Genomic DNA, 18,907 nt, shown 5'->3' with positions numbered 1-18,907 from the left:
TTCGTATTGGTCAAAGTCTTGGAAGCCTTCGCCCAGGCGCCCCGGCTCGGCTTTCACGTCAGTTGGGGACAAGCTGCGGTCTTCCTATCCGTTTGCGGATTGGCAGCTGTCAAAGACGCGCTTTGTTTTAGCTGATGCAACCTCCCGTCAGCCACCAAGCTCCCAAAGTAGTATATGACAGCCATTTCAGGACCTGGCATGTGCGTACTCTGCATTCGACGAGCCTGGAGGCATGCAAATTAGGTGCTGTCTTATGTATGCCCGCGGTGGCTATCCGAAGATCGCATCAAAGTGGCATCCCGATATATTCAGAGGCGTTCCGCCCTGGTGGAGAGGGTGGCTAACTGCTACATACATACATCCTGGCAGGCCTCTTCACCACTTCTGATGATCTAAATCTCTTCCTCTAGAGACGAAGTGGCTGGCAGAATCTACCATTGGTTGCGTAGGCAATTGCAGACAGCCAGTCCTACCAGTAGGTACTAGTATATCCATCCTCTCGACCCCTGACCCCTGAAACCGCCCGGGGACTCCTCCGACCAGGTGTCATAGAGTTCCACAAGCTGTCGTGAGAACACGCACGATCATTCCCTAAATATCAGCACAGTCCGAGTCATGCTTGGCATGTAACCCCCGGGTTACCAATAATCTCCTACGAAAGGCTTAGGTGGCCGACTATTCGCGTCGTCACCAGATTGCATATGTTGTCGTATGAGGTGATCCAGACGGGCGACAAAACCGGGCCCAATTGGAACTGCTCCCGCTGTGATTCGTGGCGGTCTTGTTTCCGAGCAGCTTCGGCTGTGATTCCTTTCCCTGCTGCAGGGCATGACAGGCCAACCTATCTTACCAAGATTTCTGATTTCCTGGTTCCGGGGTTCACTACCTCCTAGCTCCCGCCGTTGACGCTGCTGGGGAGACCCACTGGCACTGACACCCACAAGGCACGGGGCCAAAGAGTGCTTCCCATTCACGAAAACAAGCGTGTGATAGGATACGAGCGTATGGGACGCCGTTGATTTTGACCCAAGTCATTGAATGGACTGCGGGCAACGGCTCGCTCCCGAAGCACTACGTATGCCGTGAAGACAGCGAGTACCTGTAGATCTCCCGTCACCATCAAGTCATCGAGCCAGCCTGGTTTCGTGGCCCTCTTCTGATGCACTACTGTGGTACTTCGAGGCCTTGGCATCTTCGAAACCACACGCTGATTCTTTGAGGTGAACACGCTTTTCCCAACGGATGCTACCATCGACCTCTATACATGGACACAAACCCTTTACCGTTCACTTGAAAGACAACATCATGGCTTGGGGGCCGTTGCTCTTACACGGGAGGCTATCGTGTTTGGATACCCAACGTCAAGCCCAACAGGGAATCCTGGGGAGGGAGTTTGATTAGCCAAAGGTACGACGAACCGAAGGCTAGATGGCTCTTCTCTTCGTCACCATAACATCATCATCATCGCCGACCTGGCCAGGAGATCGATCAACTGTAACCGCAGACGAGGCCCGGGAGAGGAGTGGCTGCTGCAGCCGCTGAAGATATGTGTAGCAGTCTGGCCGGTGTATGCATACGTCGGCGAATTATCTCTTCGTCACCGATCTGCATGTGCAGATGCAGAGAGGCCTGGGCCTGGGCCTCTCTTTTGACCGGCCCATTAGGGGGCCGCGAAAGCTGCCAGCGCATTTTGGGCGAGGGCCTTCTACTGCAGGCAATCCAGCCTCGTCAAATGGCAACGAAGCTGAATCTGCAAGACGTGAATGACCAACTCTATACTGGGAAGTCTCGGGTTCCACACATATGCATCGCTGAATTTTCCCTCTCGAAACAATATATCCACCACCAAGATAATACTGTCTTATAGAAACGTCCCATCAGGTGGGTCAGTATGATACATCACAAAAATGGGGGGAAATAATACCTTTTTTTTGCTCGAGAGCCGGGTAAAGTGCAAAGCGAGTTCAGCCAAGTTTTCTCTTTCCTCCATATCTCTCTGTCTTCTGTCTATACATGACAAAAGCAACGAGATCGGGGTCAGGCTGACGTACGAAGCCAGCAACCAGCCTTCATCACCTCGCACAGTCGGCTTCCGTCCAGAGCCTCCTACTCCTCATCTACAGTGCCCCTTTCCCTTGCTAGATTACCTCTCTGGGCAAAGCTTTGAAAGGGATTACGGCCCCGTAGAGCATATCACGCTCTCACAAAGGAGCATGGGTTTGCCGGGCAATGGAGGGCTCGGACCCGTCCACAATCTGGTGTTATCGCTGCCACACACAGCGTCATGCCCTAATCCATATCCAACCCGTGAGCGAGCACGTGGAACAGCTCATGGTTACCAACAACAACAATGAGGAGGCTGTGAACCGTGCTTCAGGAGCTCAACCTGTCTGGAATGCGCGTGTATAGTCCTACCACCAGAACCACTGTAATACATCCCTACTATTGAAACTCGAGGTCCCCCTCCCCCTATCTTCCTCAAACCGGTCCGTCTGAATCCCTGGAGTCACTATTATAATATATACATGTACTGTCACATAAGGACTCCGGTCCCTAGCTACAAGTCTACCCCCGTGTTACTGGCTGCCCCAGCCTCGAAGTGATGCCTAGTATTCCAACCGCTTCTGAAGCGGCAAACGCCCAGGTAAGCAGGCACATGTCTTTGGTCTCAAAAGGCCTGATAATGTGTACAGGGATCGATCGATTAGTGAACACTATATCCAGGTTTCCGCCAACCACCATATCATCGACGCACGCACACGCGCAATGACTCGAGCCGCCCCCCTTGAGTATCATATATGACATGGCATAGAGGCCCGACAACGATGGGCGGACGGTACCCATTCGATCCACAGATGAAGGGGGTAACATCGACTTTACATTGAGTGACCCAAGCCGTGAACGCCCGGCGGGCCCGGGCGCCTTCCCCGAAGCCTCTTTGTTCCTTGAGGTGATAGCATAGGCCAGAACCTACCACGAATGAAGGATAGTTCGCCACGGGGGGCGCCGGAACTGCAAGTTTGATCTAGCTATCCACCTACCTACCTCCTGTCGTATGCGCGTGACATCTTAGCGGCAGGCTACACTTACCTCTAGACCGGCCTTCCTTGGTCGGCTTGCTTGAAGAACCAAACCCGTGTCGTGAACGGGACGATCTAGATCAAGCCAATGATATCTACAGACCAACTACATACGAGTTCACACCGAAGAGGGTTGATCATGACCCACACTGTTGGCTGGCGTATGTGGCAATGATAGCTCATAACCAGAGAATTATTCAAGGCACGTACGTACGTACATCGCTTTAATTTTGGAAGATCTTCACATCAAAGGTGGGTAAAGATAGATGGTGGACCATTTGCTTTGAGCGCCGTGTCGCTTCCGTTACTAACACAATAATACAAAATCATATCAGGCAAAGAGGGCGTAGGTGATATGGCCAAGTAGATGTACGTATGGACTTGGACTTGGACAATGCCAGACAGTACACACGGACTTGTGTTTACAACAAGCCCTGGTCGCCCAAGGCTCGAGGTATGCCACAGGGTATGTTCAGACCCAGCCGGGACGACGAAGCCAAAGAGTTAGTGTAGACACCACTTGGCCACATGTATACCATTGTCAATTCAGCATGGCGTTGGATGGAGACAGCAAGATATTCAATCACCTAGGTGTCTCTGGGAGACTAAATTTCGTGGTCTATCGCTCGATCTTCATTATTCGCTATAACCACTAAAAAAACTGTTCAGACTGATGACCAAGTGACACCAGTCTGAAAAAATGATACAACGACGCATTGCCAGTCCATCCCTTTCCCCCAAACCGGTTTGCATTTCGTAGGTGACAATTTGTACGCAAGCAAAGACGACATAATGCCAATCGTGGCAAGCAACTGAAAACCCAACCTGGAGCCACTCCTTGGGCCAAGCACGATCATCCTGTCCAACGCAAAATTCATGAAACTTCGTCTGAGAATTCTTCGCTTACGATTGCGCATTTACTATTCAATACATGTTAGCATTCTGCATCATTCGTTTGACTGAGTCACAACATACTGAGATCTCATCCTCCATAGCGGCATCATCGTTTCCGGCAGCCGGTGCGCTACCGTTAGCGTTCTCGTTCGGGTTACCCGAGCCCCAGTAGTCCGCCATCTCCGAGTCGAGTTCCTCGGCCGTCTTCTTGGCAGGGCGAGCGCTCTTACCCTTGCGAGCACCACGGCCGCCTCGACCACGGGCACCAGCGGCACTAGATCCGGCATCCTTGGTTGTAGCGTCCTTCTTGGTGGAAGCGGCCGACTTGGGCTGAGCCTTGGGCTGCGACTTGGGTTGCGTGATGCGGTCCGTGAGCGTCTTGGGTGCAGGGAGCATGGCGGCGTTAGCAGCGCTGACAACGATTTCGATCTTAATAGGCCTGTTGTCCACCAGAAGGCCGTTCAGAGCCTTGAATGCCTTTTGGGCACCATCAGCGGTACCGAAAGTGACGGTGGCGATGCCGCGGCTCATGCTGTTGGGGCCATATGAGAGTTCAACTCTCTTGACTTGACCGACAGACGTGATGAAGTACTCCTATCGAAGGACATGCCATGTTAGTGATCAATAAATTCACGGGTAGTAAACGTTTCGTATCATGTCGCCCGCGTATCGTTCCTCGGCGGCAGCGAAAGTAGTGTGAGCCTAGCATTTTTGGTGGCACACCACAAGAGTACCGTCAACGAGCAAGCAGTGAGCGTTAGTACAGCATGGAGCAGGCCGTCTCGAGACCTGGCACTTTGACCAACCGGAAAGCATCTCATCCCCCGCCCACCAGATGCTCTCTACCAGTAGCGAACTTCCTGGTGTTCCCGCCGTATCTCGCGCCCGACACGAGGTGGTTGGTATAATCTCTTCCACTCAGTGTGTACTTGTATCAAAAAAGATTGATCAGAATCTGCTCGGCGCTTTGCCGTTGCGCAGTTTACCCAGTACGGCTTCAGAAAAGGTAGCCCCAGTTGCCCAAATTGACAGAAGTATTGCGCCTCAAGATACTCCACTGAAGATGTACCGGTATGTCTCTGAAGTGTGTTGCTGTAGCTCACTGCTATGCTCGTTGCAGGTTGGAGGAAGCACTTGTACGTGCTTGGAGTTCACTATGATAGCCCCCAGGAAAAGGTCCTTTCCAGCCTCGGAGTTGCATGTCATCATCATAGCGCCATAGTCGACTTGTCTACACTGGTGGAACACGCAGGGAAGGGTTGCCAGGCCTTCTGCGGTCGACGCCGAAGCGCAGTGTTTGTTTGACAAGGACCTGCTCAACTTCGATCCGCTGTACCGCAATGCAAAATGCGCACACGCTTTGATCATGAAGGAGACTGGGCAACTGACAGCTCGACTCCGGCCACATCCATACATCCCTTAACCGAATGGATCGAGTTAAGGCGACGTAGATCGTAGGTTCGAGTTTACGCGCGCGCGATAAAAATGGATAGTCGATGAAATTCCACCGGCAGGGTAAGCCTTAGTGGAAACATACCTTAATCTGTGCCTCGTTTACGTCCTTAGGCTGCATGGGTTGTTAGTGATGATACGCGATAAGCGACGGAGTGTATAGACTTACCAGGTTGCTCACGACAACCTTGCTGTCGCCAGCCACAGCGCCTCTGGCGGGTGTTTGTTTGGCTGCAGCAGCTCCCTTCTGCTTGGAAGTCTTGGTGACACCGCCGACGGGGGCGACGGGAGCAGCGGCTCTTCCGACCGAACGGCGTCCTCCTCGAGCACCTCCACGGCGGCCGCCAACGGTGCGACGCTGAGTGGAGAGGATCTCGTCGAGAGACTGGTCAAGCTTTCCAGACATATTGATGGATTCGGTGGTGAGTAGTGTTGAGGTGTCTGGTGTTATGGAGCGTGTGATGGGTAGAGACGCGTTCTTAGGTGAAGATGCGACTCGGTGAAAATCGGATGCTGGCTCGGAGATGCGCGCAAATGTCCGCGTCGATTAATAGATTAAGAGGTGGAAGAAATCGCGACTGAAACTGGTGGATTTCAGAGGTGATGTATTGGCAATGTCAGGGGTTCCGCACGTCGAGGATGACTTTGGGCAGAATATGGATGTTTGGCAGTGAAAGAGGCAGTTGAGTAGAAATGAAGAAGAAAAGCTGTCAGACCAGGTGCAAGAAAGGTACTGATGGCGTGGGGGTGAGGCGGTACAAGTTGGATGCAGCCGTGAGTCAAGAAGAGGAAAATACAGCAGGTCGAATCTTTCTCTTGTTGAGGCAGAGAAGAGGTTCGAGATGAAGATGGAGAGGCAGGTGGTGCAGATGTTGATGAGGATTGATGGAGGGAGGGCGCAGATGGGTCGCGACTGAGAAGATTGGGTTTGGGCACGGGGGGCTTGGCTTTTCTGGCCGCAGTTGCCTGTCTGCCTCTCTGCCTGCCTTCTGTCGCCTTATTGTGGGGCTATGGAGCCTAGAATCAATGCTGTTGCTGCTGCAGGGGGCGAGGGCGAGAGCTGACCACACAAGTGGCAAGCTAAGCCTGATACGGCTCACCCATCGGTTCACCCAATCAGAGAGCTCCAGGCCAAGCTGCTGGTACTAATAGACGGAGCTGTGGCTACATGAAGTACCTATCTTTGATGTTTCTCACGAGGAATCACCTTTAATTCAAAGGCTGCTTTTATGCATGATTTTACAGATGTATTACTTGTCAATCGGGAACTGGAAGAGAGATTTGTGAATGTCGTCCCGCACTCACAGGCGGCAGAAGCGGCATCCATGAAAAGCAATTGATAATCAGGTCCGTATTAGATCTGCTTCCTGTCGCAGAGGCGCATGTTGCTCATTATGATCCCGCTCTGCTCTTTCGCTCTGTAGCACCATGAGCCCGCATCGCCGACATGATTGGGTATAAAGTGGCCAGCTACATCGGCGAGCCGAGGGGTCATGCCTCCATCAAGATAAGGCAATGGGTATTTGTATCCGTAGGCTTTCCTGCCTTTCGCATTGTGTTGTAGATCGTCACCACCCAGCACTGTCGAATCACCCCTCCAATCTACACCAATTGCCCGTTGTGGCCGGAAGATGTTGGTATCGCGCCATGGAGTCCCTTCACTTCGTTGCAGTGGCCTGCTTTCCGACCGCGCCAGGCTGTTGTGCAGGCCGAGTTTTGGCCGCCTTCTCGGCCAGTCCACTCTCCTCTACGGAGTTGACCTCGAAGAAATGGTAAACGACAATGAGAACCATGGAGACGGAGCCAAGAAAGATGGCTAGTCGATACAGATCGTCATCCGAGATCATGGTCGCGGTTGGTTGTCTATTCAGTCGGCTGTGGTCGATATCGATAAGGAATTGGGATCTTGCGCGCGTGAGGGAAGACAATCTGGCGCATCAGGTCAGTCCAATTCCAAGGAACGTAAGTAGAAGCATTGAGAAGGTGGCATACCAGAGAAGGCTCGGGTCTTACATACCTTGATAGTGATTGTCTCGGGGGGAGGCTCTTGGACTGAGGTAACTAACGTAGCTGTTGATGACTGCCAGTGGTCATTAGGACACGCAGCAAGGAAGGTGGTTTACCAGTGTGGCTTATTGAATACTTAGCCACAGCTTGTCATGTGAACTGCAGGTGCTAGGTAATTATTTTACTACCTACGACATAGCCCCGCTGTCCCACTTCAACCCACCAACTTTGAATACTTACTTAGTTGAAGAGGTCGGAAGGTGGTTTATCGCAGCGATCACCAAAGAAACCAGTCGACTTTACCGGCGAATCGTGCTTTCTACCGCTGACAGCGGCGATCTACGCAAACGTCTAACACACCGGGCCAGAATTAACTCTTCGTCTACTCGCCACCATGCCTCCGAAGAAGAAGGAAGACCCCAAGGCCAAGAAGCCGCAGGCTTCCAAGGTCATCGCCGACAAGACTTTTGGCATGAAAAACAAGAAGGGTTCCGCAGCGCAGAAGCAGATCAAGCAGATCAACGCAACCGCCACCGGCACTGCCGAGGAAAAGCGCAAGCAGGCCGAGAAGGAAGCTAAGGCCCGTGAGAAGAAGGCCGCCGAGGATGCCAAACGGGAGAACGCCGAACTGCTGGCCAGGCCCGCGCAAATCCAGAAGGTTCCCTTCGGCGTCGACCCCAAGACCGTTGTCTGCATCTTCTACAAGAAGGGTGACTGTGAGAAGGGCAAGAAGTGCAAATTCTCCCATGATCTCTCAGTCGAGCGCAAGACCGAGAAAATCAACCTGTACTCGGATGGTAGAGCAGAAGAGGAGGAGCAGAAGAAGAAGGAGACTTCTGATGACTGGGACGAGGAGAAGCTTCGAAGTGTCGTTCTGTCCAAGAAGGGTAACCAACAGACCACCACCGACAAGGTGTGCAAATTCTTCATCGAGGCTATCGAGGACGGAAAGTACGGTTGGTTCTGGGTGTGTCCAAACGGCGGCAACAACTGCAAATACAAGCATGCGCTTCCACCTGGGTGAGTATTCCATCTTTGAACTGGTCTGCATGCATGTTCATCACTAACACCATCCAGATTCGTCCTCAAGACCAAGGAACAGCGAGCAGCCGAGAAGGCCCTGCTGGACAAATCTCCTCTTAAGACTTTAACTCTTGAAGAGTTCTTGGAGTCTGAGAGGCATAAGCTTACCGGAACCCTTACGCCTGTCACACCTGAGTCTTTCGCCAAGTGGAAGAAGGAGCGCATGAGCAAGAAGGCAGCTGAAGAGCAAGCCAAAGCTGCCAAGGAGGCGACTGGTCGTGCTCTGTTCGAGAGCGGGAACTGGCGTTTCAACCAAGACAACGAATCTGAAGATGAGGACGATGATGACGACGAAGGCTTCAGCCTGGAGAAGATGCGCCAGGAGACGGAAGCTCTGCGTCAAAAGAAGGAAGACGCGCGACTGGCCGCTGCAAATGCGCATTCGGGTGAGGGAACCGTGGCTGAGCCCCCTGACTCAGGTGACGGCGAGGTCGAGGCAGAGGCCTCGGGCTCTTGAGGACAGCACCTCACACCATCTCCGTGCGATGAGGCTATGGAGGTATGCATCACCAATAAGAGACAGGCCGAGGGACTTGTTTTTCGGGGGCACCTTGCAGAAAAAGGAGTTGTTGCACCAAGCTGTACACATTGTACACGCAGCTGATTATGGCTTCCCATTGCCCCTCCATGAGAGCTGGGCAGTAGTGTGGGCAAGTTATAGCAGCCGTATCCCAACAGAGATTGGCATCGGGACAACAACTTTCGCATTACGTAGAAGAGCTACCTACTTACGATACACGTTTGATGATGCTAGTAAATGCTGATCCATCCCGTTACATCTGCTTGATGCTTTGAAAAGTTGGGGTTGCCTGCTCTTAAGCACAAGGGGCAAGCGGCCGCTGGAATAGCCCGTATTTGCCCAGCACCTTGACTAAGTACAATTCCACTTGCCCCCGACCAAGTCAGGGGAACAAACAGATTGAAATAAAAGTTCACAATGGAATAATCAATTAGCATTTCTTGGTGTATCTACTAATGTGGCTATGAAACTGGAATTGATGGTAGCTTTTCGATTTGCTAGATCACTTTAAGGTACTTTGCCCGGCTTGTTCTCACAAGCCTAGGGAGCAGATATAGGCATAGAGAAAAAACCAGAGAAAACTGTAGCATACCACAAAGCTCAAGTTATTACTTGCATTCTGGTTAGTTTTCGGATCTCATTAAGGATCATATGTTAACCCTCAGGCAATGGATGGTTAATATTGCATTGTTCTGTGCAGTTGGCATCTCACTCGGGGGACACGGGACAGGAGACAGAAACAGAGACCGACGGGCAAAACTGGGGCGCAGGCACTAACCCAACAGCCCCTGCAGCATGGCGCTGGACCTTTAATACTTGCAGGAGCGCGGCGCGTCGTGCGCTCACACCACATCATTTCTACTCGACCTTCATGTATCTCATCCTAGATGGAATGATCTAAAGCAACCACCGAGTAATACCATTTTTATTAATTTCTTTATTTGTAACCCTTTTAAACAGGTGCCCAGCTCTCATGTCACTCATTATTCTTCGGCGAGTTGGGACCGAACCTATTTCATCTTTTAATAACTGGCCAAGCTCGGAATCATGCCTTTCCAAGAAGGTCTCCGACCTGGCGACGACGTAGTAGGAGGTGGCTTAGGCGTAAATGGGCATAATAACATAGGTCAACCCTATGAAAATGGTTACTCTGGAGGGGAAGATCCGCAAGATAGTCCAATTGTGCCAATCGTCTCGGATATCACTCCATCGTTCCTCCCCAGTCCACAGCAAAGTACAAATCACCTTTTTCATCCATCACCCATAGGATCACGCTTGTCCGTCGTTATCAACACCTCACCTGCGAGAAAAAAGCGGAACCTCTCTAAGAGCCCAGCCGCTCAGGGTAGAAATCAATCACCGCTAGAGACTGTGCTACCTACGAGGTTACAACCGAGGAATGCCAACGGAACTCCAGCGGCTGAGGTAGCCGTTATCAACATGAACCAAGACGAGACACCAGGTGCGGCCCAGCAACCACGGAAACGAGGCCGTCCGAAAGGATGGAAGCCAGGTACTCCGTACAATGCGCAGAATGGCGGAGGTGCCTCCTCAGCCAACAGGCCCATAAGGAAACCGAAGTCATCATCGGCGGGTCCAAGTCAGGAACCGAGGAGACGAGGACGCCCGCCCAAGCCGCCAGACCTGACAATTAGAGAGTGGTTTCTACAGTCAGATCCAAAGTACATGACTTTCGACTGCGAGTGGCACGAGGACAATCTCCAGGGCAAGCTTACACGGTGCCCCGCCGAGCTTCAGAACATGGACACGTTACGGAAACACGTGTTCTTCGTACATAACACAGAGCCGCTGGTATGTCGCTGGGGCCCATGCGGCACCAAGCTGGCAGAGACGACGGAAAGCGGAGAGGGTGCTACGAGCGAGGTCAAACAGCAGCAGCAACAACAACAATCAGAAGAATTCGAGGACGAGGAAGCCTTTCGCGCCCACGTGGAGAAGGAGCACCTGGAGCGATATGTTTGGCAGATGGGGGACGGACCTCAGAACAAGGGAATATGGGCCCTTGAGCGAGACCCGAACAAGCTGCCCCAGTACCTGTTCGGCCAGGACGGCAATCAGATCACGCCCTCGATCAAGGACCAGCAGTTTGAGGATACCCAAGGCATGCTCCTTCGCAAGCGAAGACTCCGGGAGATTCAGCGACAAGCATTGGAGAATGCGCCTGATGAGTCGGAATTCTTTCTCCCGCCACCGGACAGCGAGATGTGAACCCCCTTCCCCCCAGTCAGTCACAGTCATTATGGGTTGGCGAACGATGTATGCCTCGTAGCACTGGAGGATAGTCATATTGGCTACAGGGACTAGAGCGATAAACACACTATAGAGGCTCATGAGTCTATCTATGTGTCCGGTCGCATCTATAGACAGCTTGCCCGTCAACAGACAGCTGATGGAGGTAAAGCTAGCGGGATCAGACCCAGCGTGTGATTAATAATATTCATGTCTAGACCCCTCGATCGTGCTGGTCCGTCATATATACAACCACCGGAAGTTGGCCGCTTGCGCCAAATTATATTGGACACGATTAGTCCTTGTTGGAAGATGGATGGGGGTTTCCGGGAGGTTCAGATGTTGACCACGTGGATCCGTTCAGCGAAGCCCAATCGCCAACCAAGCCGTAGCTGTTGGCCATCGCGCGTGTCGGGTCGTAACGACTAATCAAGTGTTTGTTCATTTCCATTCCAGAAGGAGTTATCCTCGGCAAAGTACCTAGGTAACTAATCCTCGGTCTTTGAGTTCCCTATTGGGTGTTGGGCTTGGATCACCGCGGACAAGCGCTTGGCATCGATCGAAATCTGGATGTGGATTTGACATATTTACAGATATCTAGTTAGAGATGGCATCTGCTATCGGCTTTCCTAGGTGTTCGCGATGCCAGGGGCCATCGAAATAAAATCTAATAGCATAGGAGAGGGTGGGTATTGAACAAAGCTCTCGTCAAGGCCCGAACAGTCAGATATCAACAAGCATACAAAGAGCTTGAAGACTGTACCCATTGAATTCAGCTGAATCACGCCCCATTCTTCTAGCAAAAGGCACATTTCTTACCAACTCTTCCAAACCCATTCGTATGGCGAACCTCCTAGACGCAGGCCTCCCTCGATGTATGCAGTAGGCACAAGGATACTGATTCCAGTAGCGGCAGTTGCAGCATGGGGCTGGCAAACACCAGGGGTATCAAGACCCAAGGACATACTGATATGGGCCAATGGATGGATAGCTAGTACGACAAGGTTTTTGTCTATTTAGCAAGAATATTGGAGGAAGGACAGGGCCCGTTACCAGCACAAGCGTAAACAGAGGCTCTCCGTATTGTGTTAGCCAGGAAGCAGGAGTTGAAGGAAGGCCAAATTAGTCATCCTCTAGCAATCGAGATGCGGTGCCCGCATGTACATATGTTGAGCACGGCTCGTAGTCCCTTGACTGTGTGGAAGGGTCCCCAGGCGGACGCGCTCAGATACTTCTTCAGGTCAAATGTAAAGGGTTGGTGCTAAGCCCTAGTAGACGGTCAAGACGCTGGCCTGACAACGTCGTCCTTTTACCCTATTGAAGACGAGTCGGCTCGGTTGGGTTGGTCAGATCACTCTATCCCCTTGATTGCCAAATACCGCATTAGTTGTGGGGGCAGCTTCTGGTCGAATTAGAATATCAGATATATTCGGATGGTGAGAGTTCACGCCGTCGAAGACTTGTAACCCGCGTAGGTAACAGCAGAAGTTGAAGTATAGAATCGCCCCACAACTAATGCGGTATTTGGCAATCAAGGGGATAGCAGCGTGACATCAAAGGCATCGAGTTCTTCAGATCTTGATACAAATCCCAACTGTCGTTAGCCTTATTTCGCCTTGAAACTACCATTCGATGGTCATACAATCACGTAACGAGGCATTCCAAATGCCAAGTTCGGACGGGAATTGACAGGTTGCAAGCGAGCAAACGCCTGCTAGCCACGGCCAGATATCATATATCTACCCTCCAGCAAACATGTCATAATTGTAGGTTATCGCCGTTATAACGTTGCCCATCATAACTCGTGTATATGCTTGTCCAGATAATCAGGTTATTAGGGAGTCGACGTGTTGAAAAACTGGAGTCTTAGCTGCCTTGTCTTTTTGGTGGTATTCTATGCCGTACTGTATCAAGGTTTAAGGCTTCCATGCCTTATGTCAAGACCGACTTCTATTTTTGAGCACCTTCTAGCTCAGACGAACCCGCTCGCAGCGGCCGAGCCCCGTATGTACTAGGAGCACGCAGTGACGCCCGTGAAAGTTCAGTTACAGCCGTGCCTGGGTCTCGTCTCATTGGATGTGTTTTGTCCCGGCGTTGCGATAGTTGCGTGTAGTTGCTGCTCTGTAACACATCTCCCCAGCTGGGTAGGCATGTAAGCGAACACATGCGGCGACTGACAAGACGAGTAGGGAGGTTGCTGGCACGTCAAAAGGCTTGCATAGTATGATCGTGGGGATTGATACAAAACCTCGGCGGAACTGCCCGTGCTGGGGTCTTACAGAAGTCAGAGATACCGGTACTCAGCCCTGAGGCTGAAGTGTCGGCATCAGGGCATTTTCAATTTTGACTATATCGGAAACGCAGGATCCCTGTATTACACGCACGCACTAACAGCTGCGACAGTCCTTTTCCCACACCACGTCATTCCCGCCTCGTTTATCTGCCAAGACGATAGAATGTTCGCCGGTGACTGCAATGTTAGGTATATCGCCAGGAGCAAAGCGGTGCGGCGGGACCATACGAGAAGCTCGTGTCTTTTTTGAACTGCAGCGAGACAGTATGGTTACCAATATACCTGGTAGATATTGACCAACTCCGTATTGTATACTGGGGCGCCCAAATGGTGGGAGTTGAGGAACTATTCCATAACAACCTTTGGCATTGCGTAGCCACTGAAGGAAGAGAAACTCTATTTATCTTCAGGTCGTAAAATGGGCAAGTCAAACCTACTGGACAGTCGCCATGAGAGTTTCCCCCCAAGAGTCCCATCCACACTGTGATGTTTGCGGACCTTCATTCCAGACAATACGATGCCAGCCTCACGTTTTCATGGACGAACATCGGAAATACATAAACTATTTAAACCAAGAAGCCTGCGCGCTATTGCGTCTTGTCGCGAAATTTCGCGAAGTCATGGTGCCATGCGCCAGGTTGAAAGGTAGGGAAACCCTGGAGTGGGCCGCCAGAGGCCGGCAGGCTTGGCTCGATTCGGCAGGCCAATGTCGCTCTTGTCAGAGCAAGCCTGTCAGAGACTTGTGTCACTTCAAAGCCCCCTAGGACTTACGCGGCTGGCTCCCATTACTTCATGCTCGAGTACTTGGCTAAAGTATGTTATATGCATGCATTCATCGAAGAAGATATCCTACCCGGGGGATATGGCGGGTGCACTTGATCGCGACTCGTATGAACAGGTTTGGAGGGGAGCGCATATACGGGCCGACAAAGGAGGCCATTCAGGAAAGCAGCGAGCGGAGAGCCAGATGTGATGTCAGGTATCCCCACGTGCCTCGCCCAATTCTGGCTTCCCTCCATGCAGCCAGGGTGGTGGGTGCCAACGGTTGAGCAATGGGGTCTTCGCGATCCTTGCCACGGTAATAAATAGAGTGAATGCCTGGACTGATTGGTAGGCAGGCAGCAGAGGTAGGCAGGTCAGCAACGAATGAGAACCGCTTTGCATTCACTCTGTGTCTGTGGTGGCGAGTGGGCGGCCAGCCTTCATCATGGCAGTTCATCATGTTGTTCCCTCTTCGGGTACAAATTGCTGCGCACGAGCTGCCTGCCTGCTGCGCCGTACACAACAGTTGCCAGTTCATTTCCATGCGGCTCTCGAAACAACGGACCGGATGATGCGGGTGACAAGTCACCAGATAGTGGGTGCCAACGTCCGAGTGAGCATTACCGGATCGGTTCATGCCTGGGTATAGACACAATGTAATAGAAAAACAAATATGCTTTCAATGCTTGGGTGGGCATCGTAGAGACTAATTCCAAAGTCTATATGAACCTTGGCCACAACGCCAGATCAAAAGAAGATAGACAACTGATATAAGGCGCCTGTATACGTGAGTTTGGACTGGTGAAAAGCCGCCATATCAGGCACTTAGCATGGAGACATGTATCAACCTATGGCACCGGACCATATCGAAGGAGACTGATTTAATGCAACACAGTCCCGATCTCCCCGAAACCGGCTTCTTCACACGCATCCTCCGATATCCATTAGGTATGTACTCAAGGTATCGGATGTGTTCACGGTGTCTCAATAATACACCTGCAAGCATTTACAATCCAAAACTCTGTCCTCTGGTCGATGCCTGTACGCACTTTACCGTATGATGGATGGTGGCTTTCCGGCGAGTTGGGGCTAGCCCGGCCGTCTCTGCTTGGCTTTCGCCTGCCCTTCTCGCCAACTTCTGTAGTGCAGCCAGGCAGCTTTTAGACAGATCTAGGCGTTGTAGCCCCCCTCCAAGCTCAAGGGCACCGGACGCCTTCAATTGGGGGTACATGCGAACATGTACGTACCTGTAGTATACAGTACCTACCCAGGAATACATGCACCCATTTCCAATGCATCAAATCAATTTGCATGCTGAGGCTGGGGACTGCTAGTATATGCCCTACTGGAGAGGGAGGAAGCCCCGCCCTGCAACCCCCGACTGAGCCGCCGTCTCGATAAACAGCTGTCCCCCTCTGTTCCATTCGATTGCTTCGAGAAAGCCAAATGGAAAGTTAATAAACGGGTTCCTTGACTGAAAAAGAAGCAAAGGTTGTAATTTGTCCCAGCTATTCTTCCGCCGGAATCACCCATCACTAGACTGCGCAGATTGGAGTCCCAACCCGTCCTGGACTCCTGGCTACCCCTTCCCAGATCTGATGACTTGCCCATCCACTCCCAGCCCATACGACCTGATGTACTTTTAGTGCGAGTTCATGGTTCAGTGCCCCGTCAATCAAAAAGCCCCCCCTTCTGAAGACCGACCAGGGACGATCGACAAGGAACACCTTTATTGGATTACCAAGCACGAGCACGCAAGCACAGAGCAGCAGGAGAAACAAGCAAGCAAAGCAAAGCAACGCAACAGGCACACCCATCCATGGACTTGGACTGAAAAAGACACAGCACCACACCACACAGCCTGAACCGACCTGCCTAGGCTTCGCCCTGAACTGACCCGGAGTGAACTGGAAGTGAACACAGACACACAGCCTCCCAGCTAATCCGTCCCGGCAAAGTGGATCGACCATACCAGGCCTGGGCCTATCACCGACAGACCGACAGGACTAGAGTGCCTACTTCCCTCCTCCACTCCTGGACTCTCTGCCACTCCAGCACTGGGCAGACTTGATCGACCATGGGGTCCACTGCTACATCGACAGCCGCCAACTCCAGTCCCTCTTCGCCTACCCAATTACGGCCAGAGTCTGCACGTTTTCCTTTGGCCTCGGATCATCATCAATCACAATCTCGTCGGGGCAGCACCTTTCGTATCAGACAGAGATTGGCATCATGGCATTCGTCTCATGATCTACATCGATTAACCCAGTCCCACCACTTCAACGACTCCAGCGACACCAACGACAACGACACCGACCCCAACTCCAACAACACTAAGATGCCTTCATTGAAGTCGCCGAACGGCAACTTCAACCAGAAGATCAAGAACTTCTTCCGTATCGACCTCAAGTCCAACCACCACGGTTCCGAGAAGGAGAAGGGCCTGGATGGGTCACTGAAGAGTAACGAGAGCAAGTCCAATGTGTTTCGCAACACAAAGTTCTTCTCCACGGTTGGCCGCCTTAGGTCGACCACAACCGCCAGCGAGGGCAACCCCCTCGACGAGGCCATGAGCCCGACTGCCCACGCGAACCCCTATTACGCTCTACAAGGCCACCCTGGTCTCCGACACCACAACGGCTCTGTGCCGCCGAGCCCGCCGGATACGCCCACTCTGAAAGTCAGTGGTCCTGCTGGCCCTGCGAAACCCCAACCTACCAACGCCACCAAGGAAGAACTTGCGCGAAAGCTCCGCAGGGTAGCTAGCGCTCCCAACGCCCACGGCCTCTTCTCCAAGGGCAAAGGCAGCAACGAGAGGCCTGCCACGGCAGAGCTGGGTAAAGAGCCCCTGATGCAGCACCCCGACTCGTCCACCCTAGGCTTTGTGGAAAAGCATGCCGCTGCCGAAGGCGGAGCCCTCATCGTGCCTGATGGCGACGGTCTGGGTGCTTTGCCTCCCCCGGGCCGCAGTCCTTTGGCTTTCCGCAGGACATACAGCTCGAATTCCATCAAGGTCCGTACTGTCGAAGTCGGGCCTGCCAGCTTTGACAAGATCAAGCTTATTGGAAAGGGAGATGTTGGTAAAGTATACCTCGTGAGGGAGAAGAAGAGCTCAAGGTTATATGCCATGAAAGGTAAGGACCATCATCACACTGATGCGCCATTGCCTGACCGTGTTTTTTCTGACTGGACTGTGGATAGTTCTAAGCAAAAAGGAGATGATCAAGCGCAACAAGATTAAGAGAGCTCTTGCCGAACAGGAAATCCTTGCGACAAGTAACCACCCTTTTATCGTTACCTTATACCATTCTTTCCAGTCCGAGGACCATCTCTACCTCTGTATGGAGTATTGCAGCGGAGGAGAGTTCTTCAGAGCACTCCAAACACGCCCCGGCAAATGCATCCCGGAGGACGATGCGCGATTCTACGCCGCCGAGGTTACAGCCGCCCTCGAGTACCTGCATCTCATGGGCTTCATCTACCGAGACTTGAAGCCCGAGAACATTCTTCTTCACCAGTCAGGACACATCATGCTGTCGGATTTTGACTTGTCGAAGCAGTCTGGCCCAGGTGGTAAACCCACCATGATCATGGGCAAAAATGGCGCGAGTACATCCTCGCTGCCCACAATAGATACCAAGTCCTGTATAGCAGATTTCCGGACCAATTCTTTTGTCGGCACGGAGGAGTACATCGCGCCCGAGGTGATCAAGGGCAGTGGGCACACAAGTGCTGTTGATTGGTGGACGCTGGGCATCTTGATCTACGAAATGCTCTACGGGACGACACCTTTCAAGGGAAAGAACCGCAACGCCACGTTTGCCAACATTCTGCGGGAAGATATTCCCTTCCCAGAACACTCTGGGGCCCCGCAAATTTCAAAGTACGTTTCATATGTCGTATATTGTTATGAAGGGACCAATACTGACTTGTTTAAACAGCTTGTGCAAATCTTTGATTCGCAAACTACTCATCAAGGACGAGACGCGGCGGCTCGGAGCCCGTGCTGGTGCTTCGGATATCAAGGTCCATCCTTTCTTCCGAACCACCCAATGGGCATTGATCCGTCACATGAAGCCCCCGATTGTACCGCATACGAGCAAAGACATAGATACTGTCAACTTCAGAAATGTCAAGGAAAGTGAAAGTGTCGACATCAGCGGCGCCAGAAACCTCAAGGGCGTGCCTCTTGACAGTGGCATGACAACTCCTGGGGCGGATATCGTGGATCCTTTTGAGGAATTCAACAGTGTTACGTTACATCATGAAGGCGACGACCACTACGATAACCAAGGTTCAGGTTCATCGAGGCGCTAGCTTTGAGTCGCCGCTGGTTCGCTTTACGTGCCGGCATTTCCCAGAAGGAAACGCATCCCCAGGCGTTTTGTCGTCCTTCTGCAGCGTTGTCGCATTTTCATGTTGTTCCTAAAAAGCGAAAGACTGCTCATTACTATTATCAGATGACCATATCGATCGGTTTTACCGGGCGGATGCCTACGATATGGCCAGAGCGGCTGTATCTTGTTATTATTACTACACCAGGGCTTGCTTTACCTGGCGAAGCCA

General features: G+C 52.0%; 6 protein-coding genes across 6 annotated transcripts; 3 read left to right on the top strand and 3 right to left on the bottom strand.

Annotated features, from left to right (window-relative positions):
- Window positions 1-4,004: 4,004 nt before the first annotated feature.
- PG985_009206 (uncharacterized protein) lies at window positions 4,005-5,832 on the bottom strand (the record flags this gene model as incomplete). Its single annotated transcript, XM_066828974.1, has 3 exons — window positions 4,005-4,568; window positions 5,512-5,541; window positions 5,596-5,832. The coding sequence occupies 3 exons, from the start codon at window positions 5,830-5,832 to the stop codon at window positions 4,005-4,007; spliced, it is 831 nt and encodes a 276-aa protein (XP_066683886.1).
- Window positions 5,833-7,084: 1,252 nt separating this feature from the next.
- PG985_009205 (uncharacterized protein) lies at window positions 7,085-7,273 on the bottom strand (the record flags this gene model as incomplete). The annotated part of the gene is made up of 1 exon (XM_066828973.1): window positions 7,085-7,273. The coding sequence occupies one exon, from the start codon at window positions 7,271-7,273 to the stop codon at window positions 7,085-7,087; it is 189 nt and encodes a 62-aa protein (XP_066683885.1).
- A 554-nt stretch (window positions 7,274-7,827) lies between these two features.
- Window positions 7,828-8,973, top strand: PG985_009204 (uncharacterized protein; the record flags this gene model as incomplete). Its single annotated transcript, XM_066828972.1, has 2 exons — window positions 7,828-8,453; window positions 8,511-8,973. The coding sequence occupies 2 exons, from the start codon at window positions 7,828-7,830 to the stop codon at window positions 8,971-8,973; spliced, it is 1,089 nt and encodes a 362-aa protein (XP_066683884.1).
- A 1,503-nt stretch (window positions 8,974-10,476) lies between these two features.
- PG985_009203 (uncharacterized protein) lies at window positions 10,477-11,265 on the top strand (the record flags this gene model as incomplete). The annotated part of the gene is made up of 1 exon (XM_066828971.1): window positions 10,477-11,265. One exon carries the CDS (start codon window positions 10,477-10,479, stop codon window positions 11,263-11,265), a length of 789 nt encoding a protein of 262 aa, XP_066683883.1.
- Window positions 11,266-11,581: 316 nt separating this feature from the next.
- Window positions 11,582-12,251, bottom strand: PG985_009202 (uncharacterized protein; the record flags this gene model as incomplete). The annotated part of the gene is made up of 2 exons (XM_066828970.1): window positions 11,582-11,711; window positions 12,106-12,251. The coding sequence occupies 2 exons, from the start codon at window positions 12,249-12,251 to the stop codon at window positions 11,582-11,584; spliced, it is 276 nt and encodes a 91-aa protein (XP_066683882.1).
- A 4,167-nt stretch (window positions 12,252-16,418) lies between these two features.
- On the top strand, window positions 16,419-18,658 carry PG985_009201 (serine kinase ppk14; the record flags this gene model as incomplete). The annotated part of the gene is made up of 3 exons (XM_066828969.1): window positions 16,419-17,475; window positions 17,543-18,224; window positions 18,283-18,658. 3 exons carry the CDS (start codon window positions 16,419-16,421, stop codon window positions 18,656-18,658), a joined length of 2,115 nt encoding a protein of 704 aa, XP_066683881.1.
- Between the last annotated feature and the right edge of the window lie 249 nt (window positions 18,659-18,907).

This window comes from Apiospora marii (assembly GCF_038362585.1).
Source record: "Apiospora marii strain CBS 49790 chromosome Unknown utg000005l_segment0_segment0, whole genome shotgun sequence".
NCBI classification, from domain to species: domain Eukaryota; kingdom Fungi; phylum Ascomycota; class Sordariomycetes; order Amphisphaeriales; family Apiosporaceae; genus Apiospora; species Apiospora marii.
This window is presented reverse-complemented; position numbering and strand designations above follow the sequence as displayed.